We start from the raw sequence: 23,865 nt of genomic DNA, 5'->3' as shown, positions 1-23,865 counted from the left end.
CGCGATCTCGGCTCACTGCAAGCCCTGCCTCCTTGGTTCACACCATTCTCCTGCCTCAGCCTGGGACTACAGGCGCCCGCCACTACGCTTGGCTAATTTTTTTGTATTTTTAGTACAGACGGGGTTTCACCGTGTTAGCCAGGATGGTCTCCATCTCCAACTGTTTACAGCACTCTGCGTGGAGTCTGTAAGCTGCCCGGATGCTCAGCCAAATTGGCAAAGCAGAGTATCTGTGTGTCAGTGTACTTTATTCATCCGTTGTTGGGTCAGGGTCTGCAGGACAGACCCCTGAAACTCATAATACATAAAATATAGAAACGACTCAAATTTTATAATATATTGTGACACGAATGAGCCTTGAAACCATTATGTTAAAAGAAACCAGGCACAAAAGACCACATGTTGTATGATTCTATTTACATAAAATGTCCAGAATAGGCAAATCTATAGACAGAAAGTAGAGGAATGGTTGCAATAGTAGTGAAAGGGGAGAAAGTGGGAGTGCCTTAGGGAGGTTGGATTAGGAGGCTGGAATGAGAAGTGACTCTAACGTGCACAGGGAAAATGCTCTAAAATTGAGTAAAGTGATGGTTATGCAACTCTGAATATAATAAATTGTACTGACTTTGCAATGGATTCTTTAGATTGATTAAATGGGTGAATCATATGGTATATGAATTATATCTCAATTTAAAAAAGCAGAATCTAACACCTTAATGAATCTCCTTCCAGTCTTTTTCTATGCATTTTTTACAAAAACAAATTCTACTATATATTCTCTATTTTATCATTTGTTTTCACGTAATATACAGCAGAATTTTTTGAACATTCACAGAGATAATTTTTATAGATAGGGTAATCTATTATATAGATGTACTAATGTCTAACAGTTGAATACTTAAGTTATTTCCAGTATCTCACTACTACGAACATCTTAGTAGCTGGATCTTGCCACAATATTTAATTATTTCCTGAGGATAATCTTATTAGTGAAATTGGTTATTCCACTGGGGCAAAGGTTATAAACATTTTTATCGCTTTTGATACCTAATGACAAATCACTTTTTATAAAGTACTACAAGTATATATCAGCAATGTAGCCTTCCCCGAGATGGAGTCTTGCTCTTGTCACCCAGGCTGGAGCGCAACAGCACGATCTCGGCTCACTGCAATCTCTGTCTCCCAGGTTCAAGCGATTCTCCTGCCTCAGCCTCCTGAGTAGCTGGGATTACTGGCGCTCACCACCATGCCCGGCTAAGAGATAGAGTTTTGCCTTGTTGGCCAGGCTGGTCTCGAACTCCTGACCTCATGATCCGCCTACCTCGGCCTCTCAAAGTGCTGGGATTACAGGCGTGAGCTACTGCACCCGGCCAGCAATGTAGTCTTATGCATGTAATTACCTGTCCCCCTGCCCATAATATTGAGAATTATGTTTTATCTTTTGAAATCTGATAGAAACTGTTCCTGGCCAGGCACAGTGGCTCACGCCCTATAATCTCAGCACTTTGGGAGAAAAAGGTGAACAGATCACCTGAGGTGAGGAATTCAAGACTAGCCTGGCCAACATAACAAAACCCCACTTCTACTAAAAATACAAAAATTAGCCAGGTGTGGTGGCTTTCACCTGTAATCCCAGCTACTCAGGAGCCTGAGGCATGAGAATCCCTTGAACCCAAGAGGCAGAGGGTGCAGTGAGCCAAGATCGCACCACTGCACTCCGGCCTGGGTGACAAGAGCGAAACTCCAGAGAATCCGTTTAAAAAAAAAAAAAAGAAAACTGTTTCTAATTTGCACTTTACTTACACAGTTGACCCTTGAACAACATGGGTTTGAACTTCAGGGGTCCACTTCTGTGCAGACTTTCTTCTACCTCTGCCAACCGAGACAGCAAGACAAACCCCCTCCCTCCTCCTCCTCTTCAATGTGATGATGAGGATGAAGATCCAGATGATCCACTTCCACTCAACAAACAGTAAACACAGTTTCTCTTCCTTACAATTTTCTTTCTTTTTTTTTTTTTTTGAGACAGAGTTTAGCTCTTTTGCCCAGGCTGGAGTGAAGTGGCATGGCTCACTGCAACCTCTGCCCCGCCACCACCCCTACCCCAGGGTTCAAGCAGTTCTCCTGCCTCAGCCTCCCGAGTAGCTGGGATTATGGGCGCCAGCCACCACACCTGGCTAATTTTTGTATTTTTAGTAGAGACAGAGTTTCGCCATGTTGGCCAGGCTGGTCTCGAACTCCTGACCTTAGGTGATCTGCCAGCCTCAGCCTCCCAAAGTGCTGAAATTACAGGCGTGAGCCACCATGCCCAGTCTCCTTACAATTTTCTTAATATTTTCTTTTCTCTAGCTGACTTTATTAAAGTCTACAGTATATAATACATACAGAAAATATGTGTGGCTCATGCCTGTAATCCCAGAACTTTGGGAGGCCGGGTCGGTGGATCACTTGAGGTCAGGAGTTCAAAACCAGTCTGGCCAACATGGTGAAACCCCATCTCTACTAAAACTACAAAAAAAAAAAAAAAAAAAAAAAAAAAAAAAAAAGGCCGGTCGCGGTGGCTTACACCTGTAATCCCAGCACTTTGGGAGGCCAAGGTAGGCAGATCACAAGATCAGGAGATCGAGACCATCCTGGTTAACATGGTGAAACCCCATCTCTAGCAAAAATAAAAAAAAACATTAGCCACGCATGGTGTCACATACCTGTAGTCCCTGCTACTCAGGAGGCTGAGGCAGGAGAATCGCTTAAACCTGGAGGGCGGAGGTTACAGTGAGCTGAGATCGCGCCACTGCACTCCAGCCTGGGTGACAGAGCCAGACTCCATCTCAAAAAATAAAAAAAAGAAAAATACAAAAAATTTAGCTAGGCATGGTGTCGGGCACCCGTAATCCCAGCTACTTGGGGGATTGAGCCAGGAGAATCACTTGAACCCAGGAGGCGGAGATTGTAGTGAGCTGAGATAGAACCACTGCACTCCAGCTTGGGTGACAGAGTGCCAGTCCATCTCAAAAAAAAAAAAAGAAAAAGAAATATATTTTATTTTATTTTTTTGGGACAAGTTCTTGCTCTGTCACCCAGGCTGGAATGTAGTGGTATGATCATAATTCTCTGCAGCCTCAATCTCCCAGGCTCAATTGATTCTCCTGCCTCAGCCCTCCAAGTATTAATAGTTGGGACGTGCCACCATTCCCAGCTAATTTTTTTTTTTTTTCAAATTTTTAGTAGAGATAAGGTCTCACTATGTTGCTCAGGCTGGTCTCGAACTCCTGAGCTCAAGTGATCCTCACAACTTTGGTCTCCCAAAGTGCTGGTATTACAGGTGTGAGCCACTGTGCCTGACTCAAAATTTGTGTTAATCAACTGTTTATGTTATCAGTAAGGCTTCTGGTGAATAGTGACCTTAGTTAAGTTTTGGGGGAGTCAAAAGTTATATGTGGATTTTCAACTGTGTGTGGGGGGTAGGGGTGTGTAGAATGGAGTGTCCACGCCCCACACTGTTCAAGGGTCAATTATACTTAAGTTGTAACAATTTTTTCCATATTTGTAAAATGCCTATTTTCTACTGGAGTGTTTATACTTTTCTTATCAGTTCATAACAGCTGTTTATCACATATTGCAAATATTTCCCCCAGATTTTCCTTGCCGTTTCAAGTTTGTTAGGTTGTGTTGACTGAAGTTTCACATTTATTTTCTTCAATCACTTTTTTTTTTTTTGAGACCTGGTCTCGCTCTGTGCCCATGCTGGAGTGCAGTGGCGCCATCACTGTTTACTGCAGCCTTGACCTCCAGGGCTCAAGTAATCCTTCCACCTCAGCCTCCCAAGTAGCTAGGGCTGCAAGTGCATGCCCCAAAACCCAGCTAATTTTTGTACTTTTTGTAGAGAGAGAGGTGCACCATGTTGCCCAGACTAGTCTCGAACTCCTGGGCTCAAGCAATCCCCCCATCACCTTGGCTTCCCAAAAGTGCTGGGATTACAGGCATGAACCACTGTGCCCAGCCTCAATTACTTTTATAGTTTCATTTTTATATTTAAACTTTAATCTACTAAAAGTTTTAATATAAAGTGAAGTATGGATCTATATATTTTTCTACGCAGTCAGCTATCTAACCTTGCTTAAGACCCACTTTTATTGTATCCTATATTCCTCTACGAGCATGGGCCTGACTCTAGACTTTGTTTTATTGGTCTTGCTATTCTGATGTTTGCAAATGAATCTGTAATAGGTTTTAGTGTTTACTAGGATAAGTCCCTTGCCTCCTTTGAGAACATTTTTTTTTTTTTTTTGAGACATAGTCTCGCTCTGTCACCCAGGCTGGAGTACAGTGGTGCGATCTTGGCTCACTGTAACCTCCGCCTCTTGGGTTCAAGCAATTCTCTGCCTCAGCCTCCCAAGTAGCTGAGATTACAGGCACCCACCACCATGCTCGGCTAATTTTTTTGTATTTTTAGTAGAGACAGGGTTTCACCATCCTGGCCAGGTTGGTCTTGAACTCCTGACCTCGTGATCCACCCGCCTCGACCTCCCAAAGTGCTGGGATTACAGGCATGAGCCACCGTGCCCGGCCTGAGAACATTTTCTTGGCCGTTTTCAGACATTCATCCTAGCAGATGAACTTTAGCATTGTTTCCTCAAGATCAAAAAATAAATGTTTAAAAACTTTACGAACATATTTTAGAAGCACACTAAATGTATAAATTCAGTTCAGGAATTAAGTGCTTTTAGATAGTATGTAGGAACCTTCTCTGTTCAACAGTCATCATAGCCCCAACCACAGGAATGTCATCATTAATTAATAAATGAAGCACTGGCCACACACAGGCCACATGAAGCCTTGCCATTCATTCTCCCTCCCTGTGCCTCTGGCTCCCTTGCCACCACACGACTTCCTGTTGTGCCCCAATTGCCCAGGAACTGGCCCCTGAGTCTACCTTCCCTGCAGCACCCTATGTGCCATACCTTCTCCCTCTTCAAACCTGACAGCCCAATATCCTATGACAAATCAATCCTATCCAGTAACTGACCAGCTCCATAATGCAAAGCATGTGGCCCAAAATGTGTCAGTGCCTCCTTTTACAGACAGAGTTGAGGCAAAGTCTGTCCAACTGTCTAGGTGAGATATCCTGAATCTGGTTAACATTAACAGACAGCCAGAGGGGGATCTATGATGGAGCAGCCTCACCATGGCTGGGGACACCATCCCATAAGCCAGGTCATCTACCTCCCTTTAATGACTCCGATCTCACCAAGTAAGCCAATGTGGCTTTCTAGCCTGCTTACAACAAGAAGGAAATATCCATGAAAGGGCTCACTAAGAAATGTGAAGTGCCATCAAAAATGGTTAAATTGCCATTTCTGAGTTTAGCTTGAGTCCTTTTCCCCTCTGGCCTCTGTGATCAATAATGGGTATTCTTTTTTTTTTTTTTTCTGAGATGGAGTCTCACTCTGTCGCCCAGGCTGGAGTGCAGCGGCGCAATCTCAGCTAACTGCAACCTCCGCCTCCCAGGCTCAAGCAATTCTCCAGCCTCAGCCTCCTGAGTAGCTGGGATTACAGGCACCCACCACCATGCCTGGCTAATTTTTGAATTTTCAGTAGAGACGGGTTTCACCATGTTGGCCAGGCTGGTCTCGAATGCCAGACCTCAAGTGATCCTCCCACCTCAGCCTCCCAAAGTGATAGCATTATAGGCACGAGCCACTGCACCCAGCCTAATAATGGGTATTCTGACAGACAACTTTCTAGGCCTGCAAAGATGAAAGCCAAACTTTTGACAGTGATTGACCTCCTACCTTGCTAAGGGAGTCAGAGTATAGTCCTTTTAATTATCACGTGTGGCTCAATTTATAATTATAAATGCATTCCCAAGCCGGGTGTGGTGGCTCATGCCTATAATCCCAGCACTCTGGGAGGCCGAGACGGATGGATCACTTGAGGTCAGGAGTTTGAGACCAGCCTGGCCAAAATGGAGAAACCCTGTCTCTACTAAAAAATGCAAAAATTAGCTGGGCGTGGTGGCACGTGCCTGTAGTTCCAGTTACTCAGGAGGCTGAGGCAGGAGAATCACTTGAACCTGGGAGGCAGAGGTTGCAGTGAGCCAAGATGGTGCCAGTGCACTCCAGCCTGGGCAACAGAGCATGACTCTGTTTCAGGAAAAAAAAAAAAAAAAAAAAGGCCGGGTGTGGTGGCTCATGCCTGTAATCCCAGCAGTTTGGGAGGCCAAGGCAGGTGGATCACCTGAGGTCGGGAGTTCGAGACCAGCCTAACCAACATGGAGAAATTCATCTCTACTAAAAATACAAAAATTAGCCAGGTGTGGTGGCACATGCCAGTAATCCCAGCTAATTGGGAGGCTGAGACAGGAGAATCACTTGAACCCGGGAGGTGGAGATTGTGGCGAGCTGAGATCGCGCCATTGCATTCCAACGTGGGCCACAAGAGCAAAACTCCATCTCAAAAAAAAAAAAAAAAAAAAAATATATATATATATACACACACACACACACACACTCACGTACATATATACATATACACATATATATACACACATATATATGTAAAAAACTATGACTATATTCCTGAAACAATATACTACGTAAAGAAGGCTCAGACTCCCATGCTCATAGACCCTTTCTAAAAAAACAAGCTACAGGCATTTCTGGCCAAGAGTTAACATGCTTTGTGTCATCTGAGCCAGGCCATGGCTGATTAGATCAAGACTTTGCACTCCAGCCCAAGGCAACCTAGAAACTAATCATTAGTACTCAAGGGCCATAAGGGCCACATGTCATTAACGCCCTGTGGCCTACAATAGGCTTAATGAATACACATGGCCTCAAAAGCCTGCTCCCTTCTTGAGAATAACTGCCCCAGTCAGATTCCCTCTCCTGAGAAAACAAAGCTGAGAGAGCCATAGGCAGAAGCAAAAGGGACTCACTGGAAGTTTCTGAAGGAAATTATGAGAATCTGGCTCAAATCCCAATTCCGCCACCTACTAACTGGTTGACCTTGGGTAAATTATTTAAATTTTTTTTTTTTTTTTGAGACAGTCTCACAGCTGCCCAGGCTGGAGTGCAGTGGCGCGATATCAGCTCAGTGCAACCTCCACCTCCTGGGTTCAAGCGATTCTCTTCCCTCAGTCTCCCAAATAGCTGGGACCACAGGCACACACCACCACACCCGACTAATTTTGTATTTTTAGTAGAGACGGGGTTTCGCCATGTTGGCCTGGCTGGTCTGGAACTCCTGACCTCAAGTGATCCACTCACCATGACCTCCCAAAGTGCTGGCATTACAGGTGTGAACCACCATGCCTGGCCCTTAAATTATTTAATTTCTCTAAGCCTCAGTTTTCTGTTCTGTTAAACCGAGACAATGATAGGTGTGTATTATATAATAACTCGTAGAATTGTGAGAATTACATAGAGTAAAAAACAAAGAATTCAGCAGAGTCTTTGGCCAGGAAGACTTCTCAATGCATGAACATAATTATTCTTACTACCTTCTGGGTCACTGGAGCTACTGCTTTGCTCCAAGAAGTAGCAAGCAATCTGCTTTTTTTTTTTTTGAGATGGAGTCTCCCTCTGCCACCCAGGCTGAAGTGCAGTGGGGCAATCTCGGCTCACTACAACCTCCACCTCCCAGGTCCCCTTAAGCAATTCTCCTGCCTCAGCCTCCTGAGTAGCTGGGACTACAGGTGCATGCCACCATGCCCAGCAAATTTTTTATATTTTTAGTAGAGAAGAGGTTTTGCCATGTTGGCCAGGCTGGTCTTGAACTCCTGACCTCAGGTGATCTGCCTGCCTTGGACTCCCAAAGTGCTGAGATTACAGGCATGAGTCACTGCGCCCAACCACAATCTGCTCCTAATTACCCTGCAAAAATCCCAGGAGACTCTCAACTTCAGGGAGAACCTGAGTGCTGTGCAGCCTCTTTCCACTTCCCTCACACACCTGGGCAGGTGGGCAGTCATACCATCATCCATCCCTCACAACCCTCATGTTAGAGAGATGTTGATAAGGAAGATCAATATATTTCAGAGCAGCATACCTGGAAAAATGCAAACCCTGGGGTGTCATCAATCCAAAGTTACCAGGGAAAAGGGGAAAGGCAAATGCCGAAGTTGTTCCTGAACAGTTCTTGCATTTCAGATACAGAAAATACTTACTAAAAGCATCTACTGCCTTTGTCAGATTGTTCTGGGCAGACCTGAGAAAATAAAATGTAAAAAATAAGTTTTTTCTTTTTGAAAATAAAAAAACAAAAATATGATCACATTTTCATTTATGTTCGTAAAAACCCTGTCCTATACCAGGTCTGAGATGCATTTCCAGTGACTCGAAAGCTCCCTGCCTCAGGGTGTCCCTCATGGCCACACCCTCACTGCAGGTATCTAAAGTCCCACCTGGGCACCTCTCTATTAACTATGGAAGACGATTCTTTCAGATTACACTTATTCTACATGTTTGCGCACGTCTTTCTCAGAAATGATACTTCACGCAGTACAGAAATACCTTCTATCCTGTTACTTTCATTTCCTTTCTTCTTCTTTTTTTTTTGAGACGGAGTCTCGCTGTTGCCCAGGCTGGAGTGCGGTGGCGCGATCTCGGCTCACTGCAGGCTCCGCCCCCCGGGGTTCACGCCATTCTCCTGCCTCAGCCTCCCAAGTAGCCGGGACTACAGGCGCCCACCACCTCGCCCCGCTACTTTTTTGTATTTTTAGTAGAGACGGGGTTTCACCGTGTTAGCCAGGATGGTCTCGATCTCCTGACCTCGTGATCTGCCCGCCTCGGCCTCCCAAAGTGCTGGGATTACAGGCGTGAGCCACCGCGCCCGGCCCTTTTTTTTTTTTTTTTTTGAGACAGGGTCGCACTCCATCTCCCAGGCTGGAGTGCTGTGATGCAATCTTGGCTCACTGCAACCCCCACCTCGCAGGCTCAGGCGATCCTCCCACCAGCCATCCTCCCACCTCAGCCTCTTGAGTAGCTGGGATTACAGGTGAGTCCCACCACACCCAGCTAATTTTTTGTAGTTTTGGTAGAGACGGGGTCTCACCATGTTGCCCAGGCTGGTCTTGAACTTCTGAGCTCAAGTGATCCACCTGCCTCAGCATCCTAAAGTGCTGGGATTATAGGCATGAGCCACCACACCCGGCCTATCCTGTTACCTTCAAACTGTGAAAATAATCTGTGAGGACTCAATTTTCTACCGCCCTTACTATGAAAAATAAGTTCTTTGGCATTAAAACCCGTCAGAGACTTTTGTTATTTTCTGCATCCTGAGAGGTGGTTGCTTTGGATGTGGTATCATGAAGGCTTTCTTGAAGTTAGCTTTCATTCATTTCCTTGCTGCTATGACTGTTTGGGTATCGAGAACCAAGAGACTTTGACAGGTACTGTACTCTCGATCGGCTTCACATCAAAATTCAAGCACTGACAGGTGACAACTGCTATGTGCTTTCTGATGAAGTGTTTTTGGGAACTGGATGTCCCGTAACCAACATGTGACAAGATTTTTTTTTTTAAAATATGGAACACTTCACGAATTTGCATGTCATCCTTGCGCAGGGGCCATGCTAATCTCTGTATTGTTCCAATTTTAGTATTTGTGCTGCCGAAGTGAGCACAAGATTTTTATATGTTATATGTTTCTATACCAACAGTGGCATCAAATCTCAGGTTTTAAAAGGGAAGTTTATTTTAAAATCTATACTAATATTTACCTCAGGAACATTACCAAGGCAAGGATTCATGCCTATCTCCTGCCCTGCTGAGAAAGGTGGGTCTTCATTGCAACCTGCAATTTTACTTATCCATACAAGGCAGGTCAAATCACAGACTTGGGCAGGGTGCAGTGGCTCACGCCTGGAATCCCAGAACTTTGGGAGGCCAAGGTGGGCTGATCACTTGAGGGCGGATTACTTGAGGTCAGGAGTTTCAGATCAGCCTGGCCAACATGGCGAAACCCTATCTCTACTAAAAATACAAAAAAATTTAGCAGGGTGTGGTGGTGTACCCCTGTAATCCCAGCTACTCAGGAGGCTGACATGAGAATCGCTTGAACCCAGGAGGCAGAGGTTGCAGTGAACCGAGATCACGCCACTGCACTCCAGCCTGGGCAACAGAGCAAGACACCATCTAAAAAAAAAAAAAAAAAAAAAAAAATCCCTGACTTTTCCAGTTTACCAAGACTACTGCCGAAACACTACTGAATGCTTGAAATCATGCTCCAAAGCTTAAAACATATTTTTCTTATTCATCCACCAAGACTGATGAAGTCAAGGAAGTGCCTAACATTAGATCATTGTACATCCTATGCCTCATTTTCTCTTCAATGGGAAATGGAAGTGGGTTATCTAAGGTGATATACAGAGCAACTGCAGCTGTCTGAGGACTGAGCAACAACACGCCTAAGCTATAATACTGAGGATGGCAGAGTTCTTATTGATACCATTTGCTTTCATTAATCTGCAATTTTCATTAAGCAGACATTTCCTTCTATGATTCCTTTGGAGAAATAAGTTTTTAATTATACTAGAATCATATTCAATAACACTCTTCAGAACCACGAATGCCCTCCTTGTGACATGGCTGGGATGCACAATGATCTACTTGTTGAAACAAGGGCTTTGGAGTCAGAGGCCTGGCTTTACCGCTAATTAGTTGTGTGATTTTAGACAAGACAAGTGACTTCATTTCTCCAAGTATTATTTCCTCATTCATCAAATAGGGATGCTACGACTTACCCATGGGAATTAAATAAGATGATGCAAGTTAAGCATAATTGTTAATAAGATTATAAGAAAGTTTTTAAAAAACATTTTTTCCTTAAATTTTTAAAGATTTTTCTTTTCCTTTTTTTTTTTTGAGACCGAGTCTTGCTCTGTCATCAGGCTGGAATGCACTGGCACAATCATGGCTCAGTGTAGCCTTGACCTCCTGGGCTCAAGTGATCCTCCTGCCTCAGCCTCCCGAGTAACTGGGACTACAGGCATGCACCATCATGCCTGGCTAATTTTTAAATTTTTGCAGAGATAGGGCTCACGAGGTTGCCAGGCTGGTCTGGAATTCTGGGGCTCAGTGATACTCAGACTTCAGCCTCCCAGAGTGTTGGGATTACAGGCATGAACCACCACACCCATCCTAGAAAGATTTTTTTTTTTTTTCTTGAGGCGATGTCTCTCTCTGTCACTCAGGCTGGAGTGCAGTGGCGCGATTTCAGCTCACTGCAATCTTCGCCTCCCAGGTTCACGCCATTCTCCTGCCTCAAGTAGCTGGGACTACAGGCGCCCGCCACTACGCCCGGCTAATTTTTTTGTATTTTTTGTATTTTTAGTAGAGACGGGGTTTCACTGTGTTAGCCAGGATGGTCTCGATCTCCTGACCTCGTGATCCGCCCGCCTCGGCCTCCCAAAGTGCTGGGATTACAGGTGTGAGCCACTGTGCCCAGCCAAAAGATTTTTAAAAGATTACATTTCTCGCCTGTAATCCCAGCACTCTGGGAGGCCAAGGCAGGTGCATCACTTGAGGTAAGGTGTTCGAGACCAGCCTGGCCAACATGGTGAAACCCCATCTCTACTAAAAATACAAAAATTAGCCGGGCGTGGCAGGTGCCTGTAATCCCAGCTACTTGGGAGGCCGAGGCAGGAGAATCACTTGAACATGAGAGGCGGAGGTTGCAGTGAGCCTAGACCATGTCACTGCACTCCAGCCTGGGTGAGAGAGCGAGACTCCGTATAAAAAAAAAAAAAAAGATTACATTTCCTCCTAACAGCCAAGTCTACTCCTATATCTCTAAATGGCATTTTTACGAAAAAAAAGTAATGTAAAGATCTTGTTAACTTAAGAAATATAAGGAATCTTAATGGTGATCCAATTAAGTTAAAAAATTACTAAAACATGGCCAGGCGCGGTGGCTCATGCCTGTAATCCCAGCACTTTGGGAGGCCGAGGCGGGCGGATCACGAGGTCAGGAGATCGAGACCATCCTGGCTAACACGGTGAAACTGTCTCTACTAAAAATACAAAAAATTAGCCAGGCGTGTGGCGGGCACCTGTAGTCCCAGCTACTCAGGAGGCTGAGACAGGAGAATGGCGTGAACCCGGGAGGCGGAGCTTGCAGTGAGCCGAGTTCACGCCACTGCCCTCCAGCCTGGGCGACAGAGTGAGACTCTGTATCAAAAAAAAAAAGAAAAAAATTACTAACACACAAAAAAATAGTATGCTCTAACCAGCAAGAAAACTTTTTTCCTCATCATAAAACTCATGCCTTCCCTGGAAGCAAATACGGTTTAGATGCCATTAATTGGTAGTACCCTCATTTTATACTTGGATAGGATCCCATGTAGGATTCCAATATTTTACCTTTCAGGCCCCAATTAACTGATTTATACTCTACAGACCACTAAAATACAATATTCAGCTGCAAATTACTTCCAATTTAATTCAGTGAGTTGTTTACCATTTAAGTTAGATCACTGTCAGTCCTCTCTCGAACCCTCCAATGGCTTACCATCCTACTCCAGGTAAAAGCCACACCTGGCTCACCTCTTTCAGGCCCTGACTTAAATGTTACTTTCTCAGCCTTCCCAACTCTATAACTGCAACAGCTCCCCTTCCACCCCCCACTCTCATATTTCTCTATTGCTTCTCTGCCTTTTTTTTTTTTTTTTTTGAGACGGAGTCTCACTCTATCGCCCAGGCTGGAGTGCTGTGGCGCAATCTTGGCTCACTGCAACCTCCGACTCCCTGGTTCAAGCGATTCTCCTACCTCAGCCTCCTGAGTAGCTGGGATTACAGGCACGCGCCACCACACCAGGCTAATTTTTGTATTTTTAGTAGAGATGGAGTTTCACCATGTTGGCCAGGATGGTCTCCATCTCCTGACCTTGTGATCTGCCCACCTCGGCCTCCCAAAGTGCTGGAATTACAGGCGTAAGCCACCGTGCCCAGCCTGCTTTATTTTTTTATTTAAAGAACCATATGGAGATCAGCTACAGCATACATTGTTCCTTCTTCTTCTTTTTTTTTTTTTGAGACAGGGTCTCCCCCTGTCACCCAGGCTGGAGTGTGGTGGTGTGATCACCTCAGCTCACCGCAACCTCCGCCTCCTGGGCATAAGCGATTCTCCCACCTCAGTCTCTCAAGTAGCTGGGAACACAGACATGCGCCACCATGCCTGATTAATTTTCGTATTTTTTTTTTTTTTTGGTAGAGATGGTGTTTCGCCATGTTGCTCAGGCTAATCTCAAATTCCTGGGCTCAAGCGGTCCGCCTGTCTCGGCCTCCCAAAGTGCTATGATTTTTATTACCTGGAAAAGGAACCACAGGCCAAGCGTGGGCCATCACATGCATCCTGTGGCTCCTTTTTGGGGTAATAAAAGTATTCATAAAATATTCTAAAATTGGTTTCAATGACGGACGCACAACTCTGTGAATATACTAAAAAGCACTGAAGTGTATACTTTAGATGGGTGAATTATATGGTATATGAGTTATATCTCAATAAAGCTATTTTTAAAACCTGCCTGTTTCTTTTCTCTCTGTCACCAACTAGAAAGCAAGCTCCATGAATGCACAAACTTCTGTTTTATTTAGCACAATGCTTGGAATATCAGAGAACCTCAAATATAGGGGAAGGAAGAAAGGAAGGAAGAGAGGAAGGAGGGTGGGAGAGAGGGAAGGGAAAGAAAGGATGAATGCAGGAAGGTAAGAAATGAAAGGATGGAGGGAGGAAAGAAGAGAAGAGAGGAAGAAAAGAATACAGGGAGGAAGGGAAGAGGAGGATAGAGGTAACTGCCAATGAAGAAACACGTAGATATCACCCAGCTAATAAGTCCTCAGAGACACAAATTACGTACTTGAGATAGAGGACAGATTTTTTTTTTTTTTTAAGACAGGGTCTTGCTCTGTTGCCCATGCTGGAGTGCAGCGGTATGACCACAGCTCACTGCAACCTTGAATCCCTCTGCTGAAGCTTCCCCCCACCTCGGCCTCTCAAGTAGCTGGGACTACAGGCATGCACCACCACACCTGGCTCATTTTTTTTTTTTAAAGTAGAGACTAGGTCTTGCTATGTTGCCCAGGCCGATTTCAAACTCCAGGGCTCAAGCGATCTTGCCTCAGCCTCCCAAGGTGCTGGGATTACAGGCAGGAGCCACTGTGCCCAGCCAGAAGACAGACAGAGCTGTCTCTTTGGAGCTCTTCAAATCTTTCAAGTCTTCAAATCTTTTTCTGTGAGGCCTTTAGGTGGGAACCTTTAAAACAGAATTCTACTTATACCCTCAACAGCTTCTAATCACACTAAGAAGAAAACACAAACCTCCTTATCTTGGCTGACATAATCTGACCCTGCTACTGCTTCCACCTCTTCCTTCGTGGAGCCCAGAGCCCACCACACCCTTCCCACTGCCTGACTTTGGGAAAGGCCACCCGCTGACCTTCATGTCTCACCAGGCAGGTCTCAGGGAGCCACCCCACTCTCCACCCCCATCTCCCCACCACTCTCCTCCCTCTCCCCTACTCTCCTCCTCTTTCACAGTCTTCCTAACACTCACTTTGCTATTTTCTTACACGTGCATTGTCTACCACCTCCTCTAAAATTAAGTCCGTAAGAACAAGGACTTATCTGTCTTGTTCACGCCTATATCCCTCAGGCATAGAAGAGGGCTGCCACAAGTCTGTGCTATTTGTAGAACAAAGACACAGAAGCTCCAAATTTAGGAGACGATTCAGGAAGAGAGAATGCTACAAAGGCTGAGCAATATTTCTAGAAGAACACCAGCTCACAGTTACAGAACCCCTCATCCACCTCCCCAACTTGGCAGTTCCTTGAAAACAGGGATGGGCGGCATTTGTCCTCTAGGACCAACACCAAACATGTGCTGGCTGAATGGGGGGTCAGTTTTGATTGAATTTGTGGTATTCACCTTCACAGACTCCTTCTCCAGTAACTACTGGTTTGTGCTTTAAAACAAAATGTTTTGCCAGGCGCGGTGGCTCATGCCTGTAATCCCAGCACTTTGGGAGGCCAAGGCGGGCGGATCACCAGGTCAGGAGTTCGAGACCAGCCTGCCCAACATAGTGAAGCCCCGTCTCTACTGAAAATACAAAAATTAGCCGGGTGTGGTGGCATGCGCCTGTAGTCCCAGCTACTCGGGAGGCTGAGGCGGAAGAACCACTTGAACCTGGGAGGCAGAGGTTGCAGTGAGCCAAGACTATGCCATTGCACCCCAGCCTGGGTTACAAAGTGGGACTCCATCTCAAAAAAAAAAAAGTTTCACCATGTTGCCCCGTATGGTCTCAAACTCCTAAGCCCAAACAATCCACCTGCCTCATCCTCCCAAAGTGCTGGGATTACAGGCGTGAGCCACTGTAACCAGCCCCAGGCACAGATGTTCTTAATGTGACCTACCTAGAATGATGACTCCTTCTCAAAAGTTTACAATTTACTTTGCTTAGATCTGAAGAATCATTATCTATGGCAGCTATATTCTTGTGAAATGTATTTCTTAAATAATAAGACTTGAAAGTTGAAATTAGCCAGGCATGGTGGCGCACGCCTGTAATGCCAGTTACTGAGGAGGCTGAGGCAGGAGAATCCCTTGAACCCGGGAGGCAGAGGTTGCAGAGAGCCGAGATCCCGCCACTGCACTCCAGTCTGGGTGACAGAGCAAGGCTTTGTTTCAAAAAAAAAAAAAAAAAAAGGAAATTACTCCTTGATCCAGGGGCTGCAGAACAAATGTTGTTAGAAGGCATGAAAACAACATTCATCTCCTTGTACACCTCCAACAAAGCACTTGGCTGATCAGGTACATTGTCAATAAGCAGTAATATTTTGAGAGGAACCTTTTCTTCTGAGCAGTAGGTCTCAACAGTGGACTTAAAATAGTCAATAAGCCATGCCGTAAACAAATGTGCTACCATCCAGGCTTTGTCACTGCATTTCCAGAGCCCAGGCAGAGTAGATTAAGCATGATTCTTAAGGGTAATAGGGTTTCTGGAATGGTAAATGAGCACTGGCTTCAACTTCAAGTCATTAGCTGCGTTAGCCCCTAACAAGAGTCGGCCTGTTCTTTGAAGGTTTAAAGCCAGGCATTAACTTCTCTCTAGGTATAAAATTCCTAGATGGCATCTTTTAATGTAAGACTGTTTGGTCTACTTTGAAAATCTGTTGTTTAGTGCAGCTACCTTTGTCAATTATAATAGCCAGAGCTTCTGGATAACTTGCTGCAGCTTCTCCAGCAGCACTTGCTGTTTCACCTTGCACTTTTATGTCATGGAGATGGCTTCTTTCCTTGATCCTCACGAACCAACCTCTGCTAGCTTCAAATTATTCTTCTAAAGATTCCTCACATCTCTCAGCCTTCACAGAATTGAAGAGAGGGCCTTGCTCTGGATTAGGCTTCAGAGAATGTTGTGGCTGGTTTGATCTCCTATCCAGACCACTAACACTTTCTCCTTATTCTTATCAGCCATAAGGCTGTTGCACTTTCTTATCATTCGTGTGTTCCCTGGGGTGGCTCTTTTGAGTCCCTTCAAAACCTTTTCCTTTGTATTCACAACTTGGCTGTTTGGCACAAGAGGCATAGCTTTCAGCCTGTCTCAGCTTTCTACATGTCTTCCTTGCTAAGCTTAGTCATTTCTTGATTAGTCATTAGCCGGGTGTGGTGGTGCATGCCTGTAATCCCAGCTACTGGGGAGGCTGAGGCAGAGGTTGCAGTGAGCCGAGATCACGCCACTGCACTCCAGCCTGGGTGACAGAGTGAGACTCCATCTCAAAATAAGTAAATAAGTAAATAATAAAGTGAGAGACATGCACGTCTTCCTTTCACTTTAACACACAGACGCTACTGTAGGGTCACTAACTGGCCTAATTTCAATATTGCTGTGTCTCAGGAGAAGAGGGAGGGAGATGGGGGATGGCCTGCAGTGGAACAGTCAGAACACACACAACATTTATCAATTAAGTTCACCACCTTATATGGATCCGGTTTGTGGTGCCCCAAAACAATTGCAATAGTAACATCAAAGATTACTGATCACATCTTATAACAGATGTTATAAGATTATAACAGATGTCATAAGAATGAAATGTTTGAAGTATTGTGAGGATTACCAAAATGTGACAGACAGACACAAAGTGACAACACGCTGTTGGAAAAGTGGCACGGATAGAAAGACTTGCTCGATGCAGGGTTGCCACAAGCCTTCAATTTGTAAAAAAAAAAAAAAAAAAAAAACCCAGTGTCTGTGAAGCACAATAAAGAGCAAGAAAGCAGGGCATGGCAGCATGTGCAGACCAAAGCGCTGCCTTGCTTCTGCTTTACACAAACTTACTGCAAATCTGGAGCATCTAATGCTCCTATGACTGGATAATTTTAGGCCCTTTCTGGATTACAAAGTCAGCATGGGATGCTCAATGCAAAAGTTTTAACAATATATAAAATGCTGTAAGGCAATCTTCACAATGTATCACAAACAAAGCAAAACAAGGGTGGCAGAGATTAATTTCTCATCTCTCCTTCCTCAAATCTAAATGATACTGCAGATCACTAGCCTGTCATGCTTAGATAGTGTCACCTGCAACTGAAATGTGCTTAGGTAATTTACAATTTTTACAAAACACAGGGTTGTATACTCATTCCCCTATTTGGACTACTCTGGGGAAAACCGCCTATGTAAGTTAGTGCAAGAGCCGGATACTATAAGCAAGAGCCTAGTGATAACCAAGGTTCATCTGTGACAACCATCACTGGCCCTGGCACTCACTCACACCACAACAACAGGAAAACTTTAGAGCTGGATCACAGAAACAGTAACCAAGGTCAACACTGCCTTCTATTTCCTTGCCCATGAAAACATGGATTGAGTGAGAAAGCTGAGGCCTGGAGACATGACAGGAATTGCTGCCACTATCCAGGGTCATACACACATCAGTGGCAAGGCCAGGAATAGACCCAAATTCCCTGTGCACCTTTTCACCACCTCCCTTCCTCTGGTGACCTTTTTTTTCTTCCTCCCTCGCAGCTCCTCCTTTATTTTCTTCCTTTCCTTGCCTGCAGTAACCTACAGAGAGTACTGGATATCAGTTAGGGCTAAACAGGTTGGTAATCTCTAGACTAGATCTACTCAAAATCTATTTTAAAATAAAATAGAATGTTTCCAACATCTTACTCGTTGACTTCCATGTCCTGGTCATCAGAAGACTCATCTTCTCCTAGGACATTTTCAGAATCTGGTTTCCGAATGAGAAAGAACAGAACTGTCCCCACAAGGCTAATCACCGTTAGGGCAATAAACACTGTTCTTCGGTCACTCTCTAAGGAGAAAAAAGAAGAAACAAGATAGTATCGACCAAACAATTCCAGAATTAGTATCATGGTACAAGGACTGCTTATAACTGTCAACACATTTCCTCGTTATATTTTTACTTTAATGCATCAGTAAAAACTTAGGAAAAGGAAACAAATAGGATACCTTCACCTTTGTCTTTCAGTTAGAGAAATATGAATAAGCCAAAGAAAAACAGCACAAGAGCTTAATCGCCTTCTTTTAATCAAAGAAGGGTCCAGAGAAAACAACTGAGCATTCAGAAGTCTTCTGAGAACCACATACTCATGCGCAGTATTCTCATGCGTAGTATTCTCGTAAGCTCGTGCACAGCATAACCTTCCCTTAGACCCTGAGAAGCCACTTAAAGCATAGTCATAAACTATAATCCTAGTTTAATAATAGAAACCAGGCTGGGCGGGGTGGCTCAGGCTTGTAATACCAGCAATTTGGGAGGCTGAGGAGGGCAGATCACCTGAGGTCAGGAGTTTGAGACCAGCCTGAACAACGTGGAGAAACCTGTCTCTACTAAAAACACAAAATTAGCTGGGCATGGTGGCGCAGGCCTGTGATCCCAGCTACTTGGGAGGCTGAAGCAGGAGAATTGCTTGAACCCGGGAGGCGGAGGTTGCGGTGAGCCAAGATAGCACCACTGCATTCCAGCCTAGGTGACAAGAGTGAAACTCCATCTCAAAATAATAATAATAATATAAACCAAGGAAAAGGCTTACTAAAAGCTAAAATCTGCGAGAACTTGAGGTGTCGGGGTTCATGAGAACAATGCTTGAATAAACCAATAATGGGTATTTCTATATAACTCCTATTATGCTTTGAACATATCTGAATAAAGCAACGTGAATAAAACAAACCTGATATCTGAGTTTTCCCTTGCCAGGCAAAATATATGTAGAGATTTCCAAAGAACAAGCTGGGGGAAGAAAAGGGAGGATAGGATGTTGGGAAATTATTTTAGTATTTATAGTTTTTTAAAAATAATTATTCCCATTATTTGTTGTAAGAGAGGGAGAGAGAAGGACATCATTTTTAAAGCATCTACCTGTCCTGGGTCATTTAAAACTATCAGCTTCATCTGGACTCTGATAAACTTAATTGCCCCAGATGGAATTCAGTCTCCTTCCATGTGACAGTAACCTGATTCAGAGGCACCCTTCAAAGAAGAATTGACTCACTTTGAAACATGTGATTTATTGCAACTCTGGAAATGACTCTGGAAATAAGCCTAAGCTAAATTTTTAAGAATCTGTTTCTAAAAATCCATGATTTAGTTATCTGCATCTAATCAAATACTTTCTTAAGCATACTTTCCTGAAGAAAGAACCATTCACTTACACACTAGTTTCTTAATATACAATCCTTTAAAATGTAACATTTGCACTTGTTAAGCCCTGTCAAGGCCAAAATTTTAGGCGCGATTCATGAGGGTGATTCCTCAGGAGAGATTCCAGAAATCCAACAGTCAAGAGCAGAATAGCTGTTTTGCTTTCTTCTTAAGAAAAATGTTAAGGCCAGGCATGGTAGTTCATGCCTATAATCCCAACACTTCGGGAGCCCAAGGCGGGCGGATCACGAGGTCAGGAGTTTGAGACCAGCCTGGCCAACATAGTGAAACTCTGTCTCTACCAAAAATACAAAAAAAATTAGCCAGGCGTGGTGGCGGGCGCCTGTAATCCCAGCTACTCAGGAGGCTAAGACAGGAGAATTGCTTGAATCCGGGAGGCAGAGGTTGCAGTGAGCCGAGATCATGCCATTGCACTCCAGCCCAGGTGACAGTGTGAGACATCGTCTCATAAAAAAAAAAAAAAAAAAAGTTAGTATGCTATATTCAGTATTGGTATAAATAGTCCTGAGTAGCTAGTGAGCCACCATACCCAGCCATCATTACAAGTAATTCTATAAAATTGGAATCATGTCACATTTAGCTAGAACTTAAGTCACGTAACATGGAAGATCCAAATTGTCAACCAAAGACCTAAAAAATGGTATGACAAAAAAAAAAAAGAAAGAAAGAAAAAGAAAGGAAAGACTGAACTTCAAAAGGATAATTACCTAGACTGCAGAAGTGCCCAGAAAATTCCACTGTTTCTCCCAATGGTGTGCTCATCCGAATTTATTGTCAGGCAGTTTCCTTGTGCTGTCCAAAGCACTAAAATTCAACCCAAAAGTTTATCAAGGGAAAGAAATTCACTTGGAGTTACATACTAAACACATAAATAATACCCTTAGATAGGCCCCAGAAAAGAAAGCAGAGAAGTTAAAAATCAAAATGCTTACCAGCAGCAGCAATTCCAATGAAAACAGAGGCTGTGTAGAAGGACCATGGGAAAGGCTGGATAAAAACGGCAATGTACATGCTAAAATATAACAGGTCAAGGTATTATAGTCAAACGATACCTGAAATAGAATGCCAATTATGCCTTCTAGGAATCAGTTCTGACATTCTCTTCTTTTAAAACTCAACCTGTAAAGCATTGCTCCAGTTTTGAAAAAAGGGACACAATCAACTTTCTCATTTCTTAATTAATTTTTTTGAGACACGGTCTCACTCCATTGCCTAGGCTGGAGTGCAGTGGCACCATCACAGCTCACTGCAACCTCCACCTTCTGGGCTCAAGCCATCCTCCCACCTCAGCCTTGAAAGTAGCTGGGACTACAGTCATGTGCCACCAGGCCCGGCTAATTTTTTTTTATTTTTGGTAGAGACAAGGGTTTCACCATGTTGCCCAGGCTGGTCTCGAACTCCTGGACCCAAGTGATCCTTGGCTCAAGCAATACTTCGGCCTTCCCAAAGTGTTGGGATTTACAGGTGTGAGCCACTGTGCCTGGCCCATAATTTAATATTTCAGATTTGTAAAATCAGACATTTTACAGGTTTGCAGTGTTCTCTGCCAAAAGCTTAGCACATCATGGAACTATAGTTCTAGAGTTCAGAGAAAGATTTAGTTATTTCATTTGAATCTCCACTTATTTCCAGTCAACTGACAGAAAATAAGATTATTTCATAGAATGTTCTTTTCAACCCTCAGAGAGACTTTTGGATACTATTTTTATTAACAGTAAAACAAAAGCAGATATAGATACATCCTATCACATTAGAATATGATATCCCTGAGCAACAAGTACTAAGCCAAAATTCCTAAAATACCACCTATATTCTATTCAGTCCAAGTCTATAAATTATTGTGACAAGTTTACTATCTACTTGAAAGATCCTGAAAAATGTTCTAATTAAATAAGTGCAAGATTACACTACTCACCTGTAAAATAAACCACTGGCAAACATAGAGAGTTGAGGACCTACAATGGCAACCACTGACGGTGTAATCAAATTTGAAGCAGAGAACACTCCATAGATAATAGCCATGCTGCACACATAATACACAAACGGAAAAAAAAAGAACAAAGCCCTTGTATGCTGTGTCACTGTTTAAATCCATTTGTTTATAAATTTTACAATAAACACTCATATTATTTAGTCAGAATTTATGATAGTTACATAATTAAATTCAATACCATATAAAAGTGTTCATTTATACAAAATATTGAAGCCCACCAACTGTGCTTTGGGATCCGTCTGCCTACAACAATACATTTTTTACATACTGGTAAGTCATAGTAACAGGAACTGTGCCAAGTACCTTATACATATTTTCTCTTCTAATCCTAACAGCACTAGGAGGAAGATACTGTTATTATCCTCATGTTAAAGAAAAGAAAAAGGAAATACAGTGGGGTTAAGTAATTTCCCAAAAGTCCAGCTCGATGGCTGGTGAATGTCGAGCCAGGATTGCATGACTCCAGAGGCCCTAATCCACCAATCTGCCCTAGAAACTTAGCCTACAACTCCAGCAGCTTCATGACATTTCTCTGCTATAAATAACAAGCGCAGAGCTACAACTTGCTTAAGCCAGAATTTATTTAACTCAACCTAATGGTCTCACTTGAACATTATTACTCAGTTACTATTGACCCAGCCCTAGTACGTATGTCTTGTACGAAGTGTGATTAAAACCATTTCAAAGGCCCTGAATTCATTTACTAGACACTATTCATAAATCCAAAGTAAATTATTCTTTGGCTTTTATGCATCTCTCAAATATCAAATGTGTTTTTGCATTTGTTCTTTTTTTTTTTTTGAGACAGAGCCTTGCTCTGTCGCCCAGGCTGGAGTCCAGTGACACAATCTCTGCTCACTGCAAGCTCCCCCTCCCGGGTTCACACCATTCTCCTGCCTCAGCCTCCCGAGTAGCTGGGATTATAGGCGCCCACCACCACGCCTGGCTAATTTTTTTTTGTATTTTTAGTACAGACGGGGTTTCACCGTGTTAGCCAGGATGGTCTAGATCTCCTGACCTCGTGATCCGCTCACCTCCGCCTCCCAAAGTGTTGGGATTACAGGCGTGAGCCACCGCGCCCAGCTGCATTTGTTCTTTACACAAGACAAAAAAGTAGAAAAAGCTGTGCTACTAATCACTTAGAAAAATGAACAGTAACATCCCTTCATTCTCAAATATTACATACAAGGCTTAGGATAGGGAAAAAGAACCAAGTATGAGTTATGGGTTTGTGGGGGGCGGGGGGGGGTGCCATGATCCAATCTCTAACTCTAGAGAAATTAAGAAACTGTTTCTATAGCTCGATGTAGCCATTCCATGGCACATATTTCAAAACATGTTGTACACAATAAATAACAGGCAATTTTCATTTGTCAATTAACAAATCTAATTTTAAAAAAGAAAAACCTGTTTGTGTATATATACCTGTACATATTACATTCTCAGCTCCAATCACAAGGTTGTAGCGACTTGTGAAGGTCTTTTCATTTAACCCATCTGTAAAATTGGGACTAAACACCTTAACAAAAATCTAAAAGCTCCTGACATACGCATATCAATCGTCACGAAATTACAAAAACAGAAGGACCAAATGTTTCAAGAATCACAACATCTTCTGTTTAGGACTGGGAATTCTAATCATGACAATACTAGAGTGCTTATTCAATGCCATGCACTGTGCCAAGTGCTTTACATGCATTGTCTGAGCTAGGAAATTGGGCTCATGGAAACGCCTGCCTAAGATAACAATGCAATAAATACCTTGTAAAGTCAGGATTTCAAACCTAGTGTCTAATTCCACAGGAAATCTAAACTCATCAGCTTTATTCTATTATGTTATCTCAGTCTAGGTACCGAGAAGAGAAAATGCAATCACCACTTATTCAACCACAATATTCTACTGCTGGTGTTTCTGATGAGATTTAAGCAACTACTCTCAAATATAAAGCAAAATCAATCATACGGTACAATACCTGGTATATCCACTGCCGTGAAAATCTGTGCTATTTAAGCTCCTGATGACAGTTTGCTGTGTGGAAGATAAAACTAATCAACGAAAACGCTTTGCAGTCTCCCTCCCACCCTTGGGAAGTGTGACTCCAAGTACTCAGCAAGAGAATAAAGTAAAAGTTCATAATGTACTTAATACTTCAGTCCATTATGAGAAAAGAAAAAGGACAACA

The 23,865-nt window shown here is 43.5% G+C and overlaps 1 protein-coding gene and 1 non-coding gene across 12 annotated transcripts in view; both read right to left on the bottom strand.

Moving 5' to 3' along the window:
* MFSD11 (major facilitator superfamily domain containing 11) overlaps positions 1 to 23,865 on the bottom strand; it is a 123,301-nt gene that overhangs the window by 97,534 nt on the left and 1,902 nt on the right. For 10 of the 11 annotated variants that reach the window (XR_008514921.2, XR_008514923.2, XR_010137884.1 and 7 more), the window contains 7 exon segments: positions 23,656 to 23,711; positions 21,605 to 21,712; positions 20,622 to 20,701; positions 20,397 to 20,493; positions 19,199 to 19,257; positions 18,174 to 18,318; positions 8,168 to 8,208 (listed from right to left, as the gene is read on the bottom strand). Coding sequence is in view for 6 of the 11 variants with exons in the window: in XM_054535126.2 (XP_054391101.2) it covers positions 8,168 to 8,208; positions 18,174 to 18,318; positions 19,199 to 19,257; positions 20,397 to 20,493; positions 20,622 to 20,701; positions 21,605 to 21,712; positions 23,656 to 23,711 (586 nt within the window). In the remaining 5 variants the exon portion in view is untranslated. 11 annotated transcript variants of the gene reach the window in all.
* LOC112129864 (U6 spliceosomal RNA) lies at positions 9,522 to 9,625 on the bottom strand. Its single transcript, XR_002912201.3, has one exon. It is a non-coding gene; the product is annotated as a U6 spliceosomal RNA (small nuclear RNA).

This window comes from Pongo abelii, chromosome 19 (assembly GCF_028885655.2).
Source record: "Pongo abelii isolate AG06213 chromosome 19, NHGRI_mPonAbe1-v2.0_pri, whole genome shotgun sequence".
NCBI lineage: Eukaryota > Metazoa > Chordata > Mammalia > Primates > Hominidae > Pongo > Pongo abelii.
This window is presented reverse-complemented; position numbering and strand designations above follow the sequence as displayed.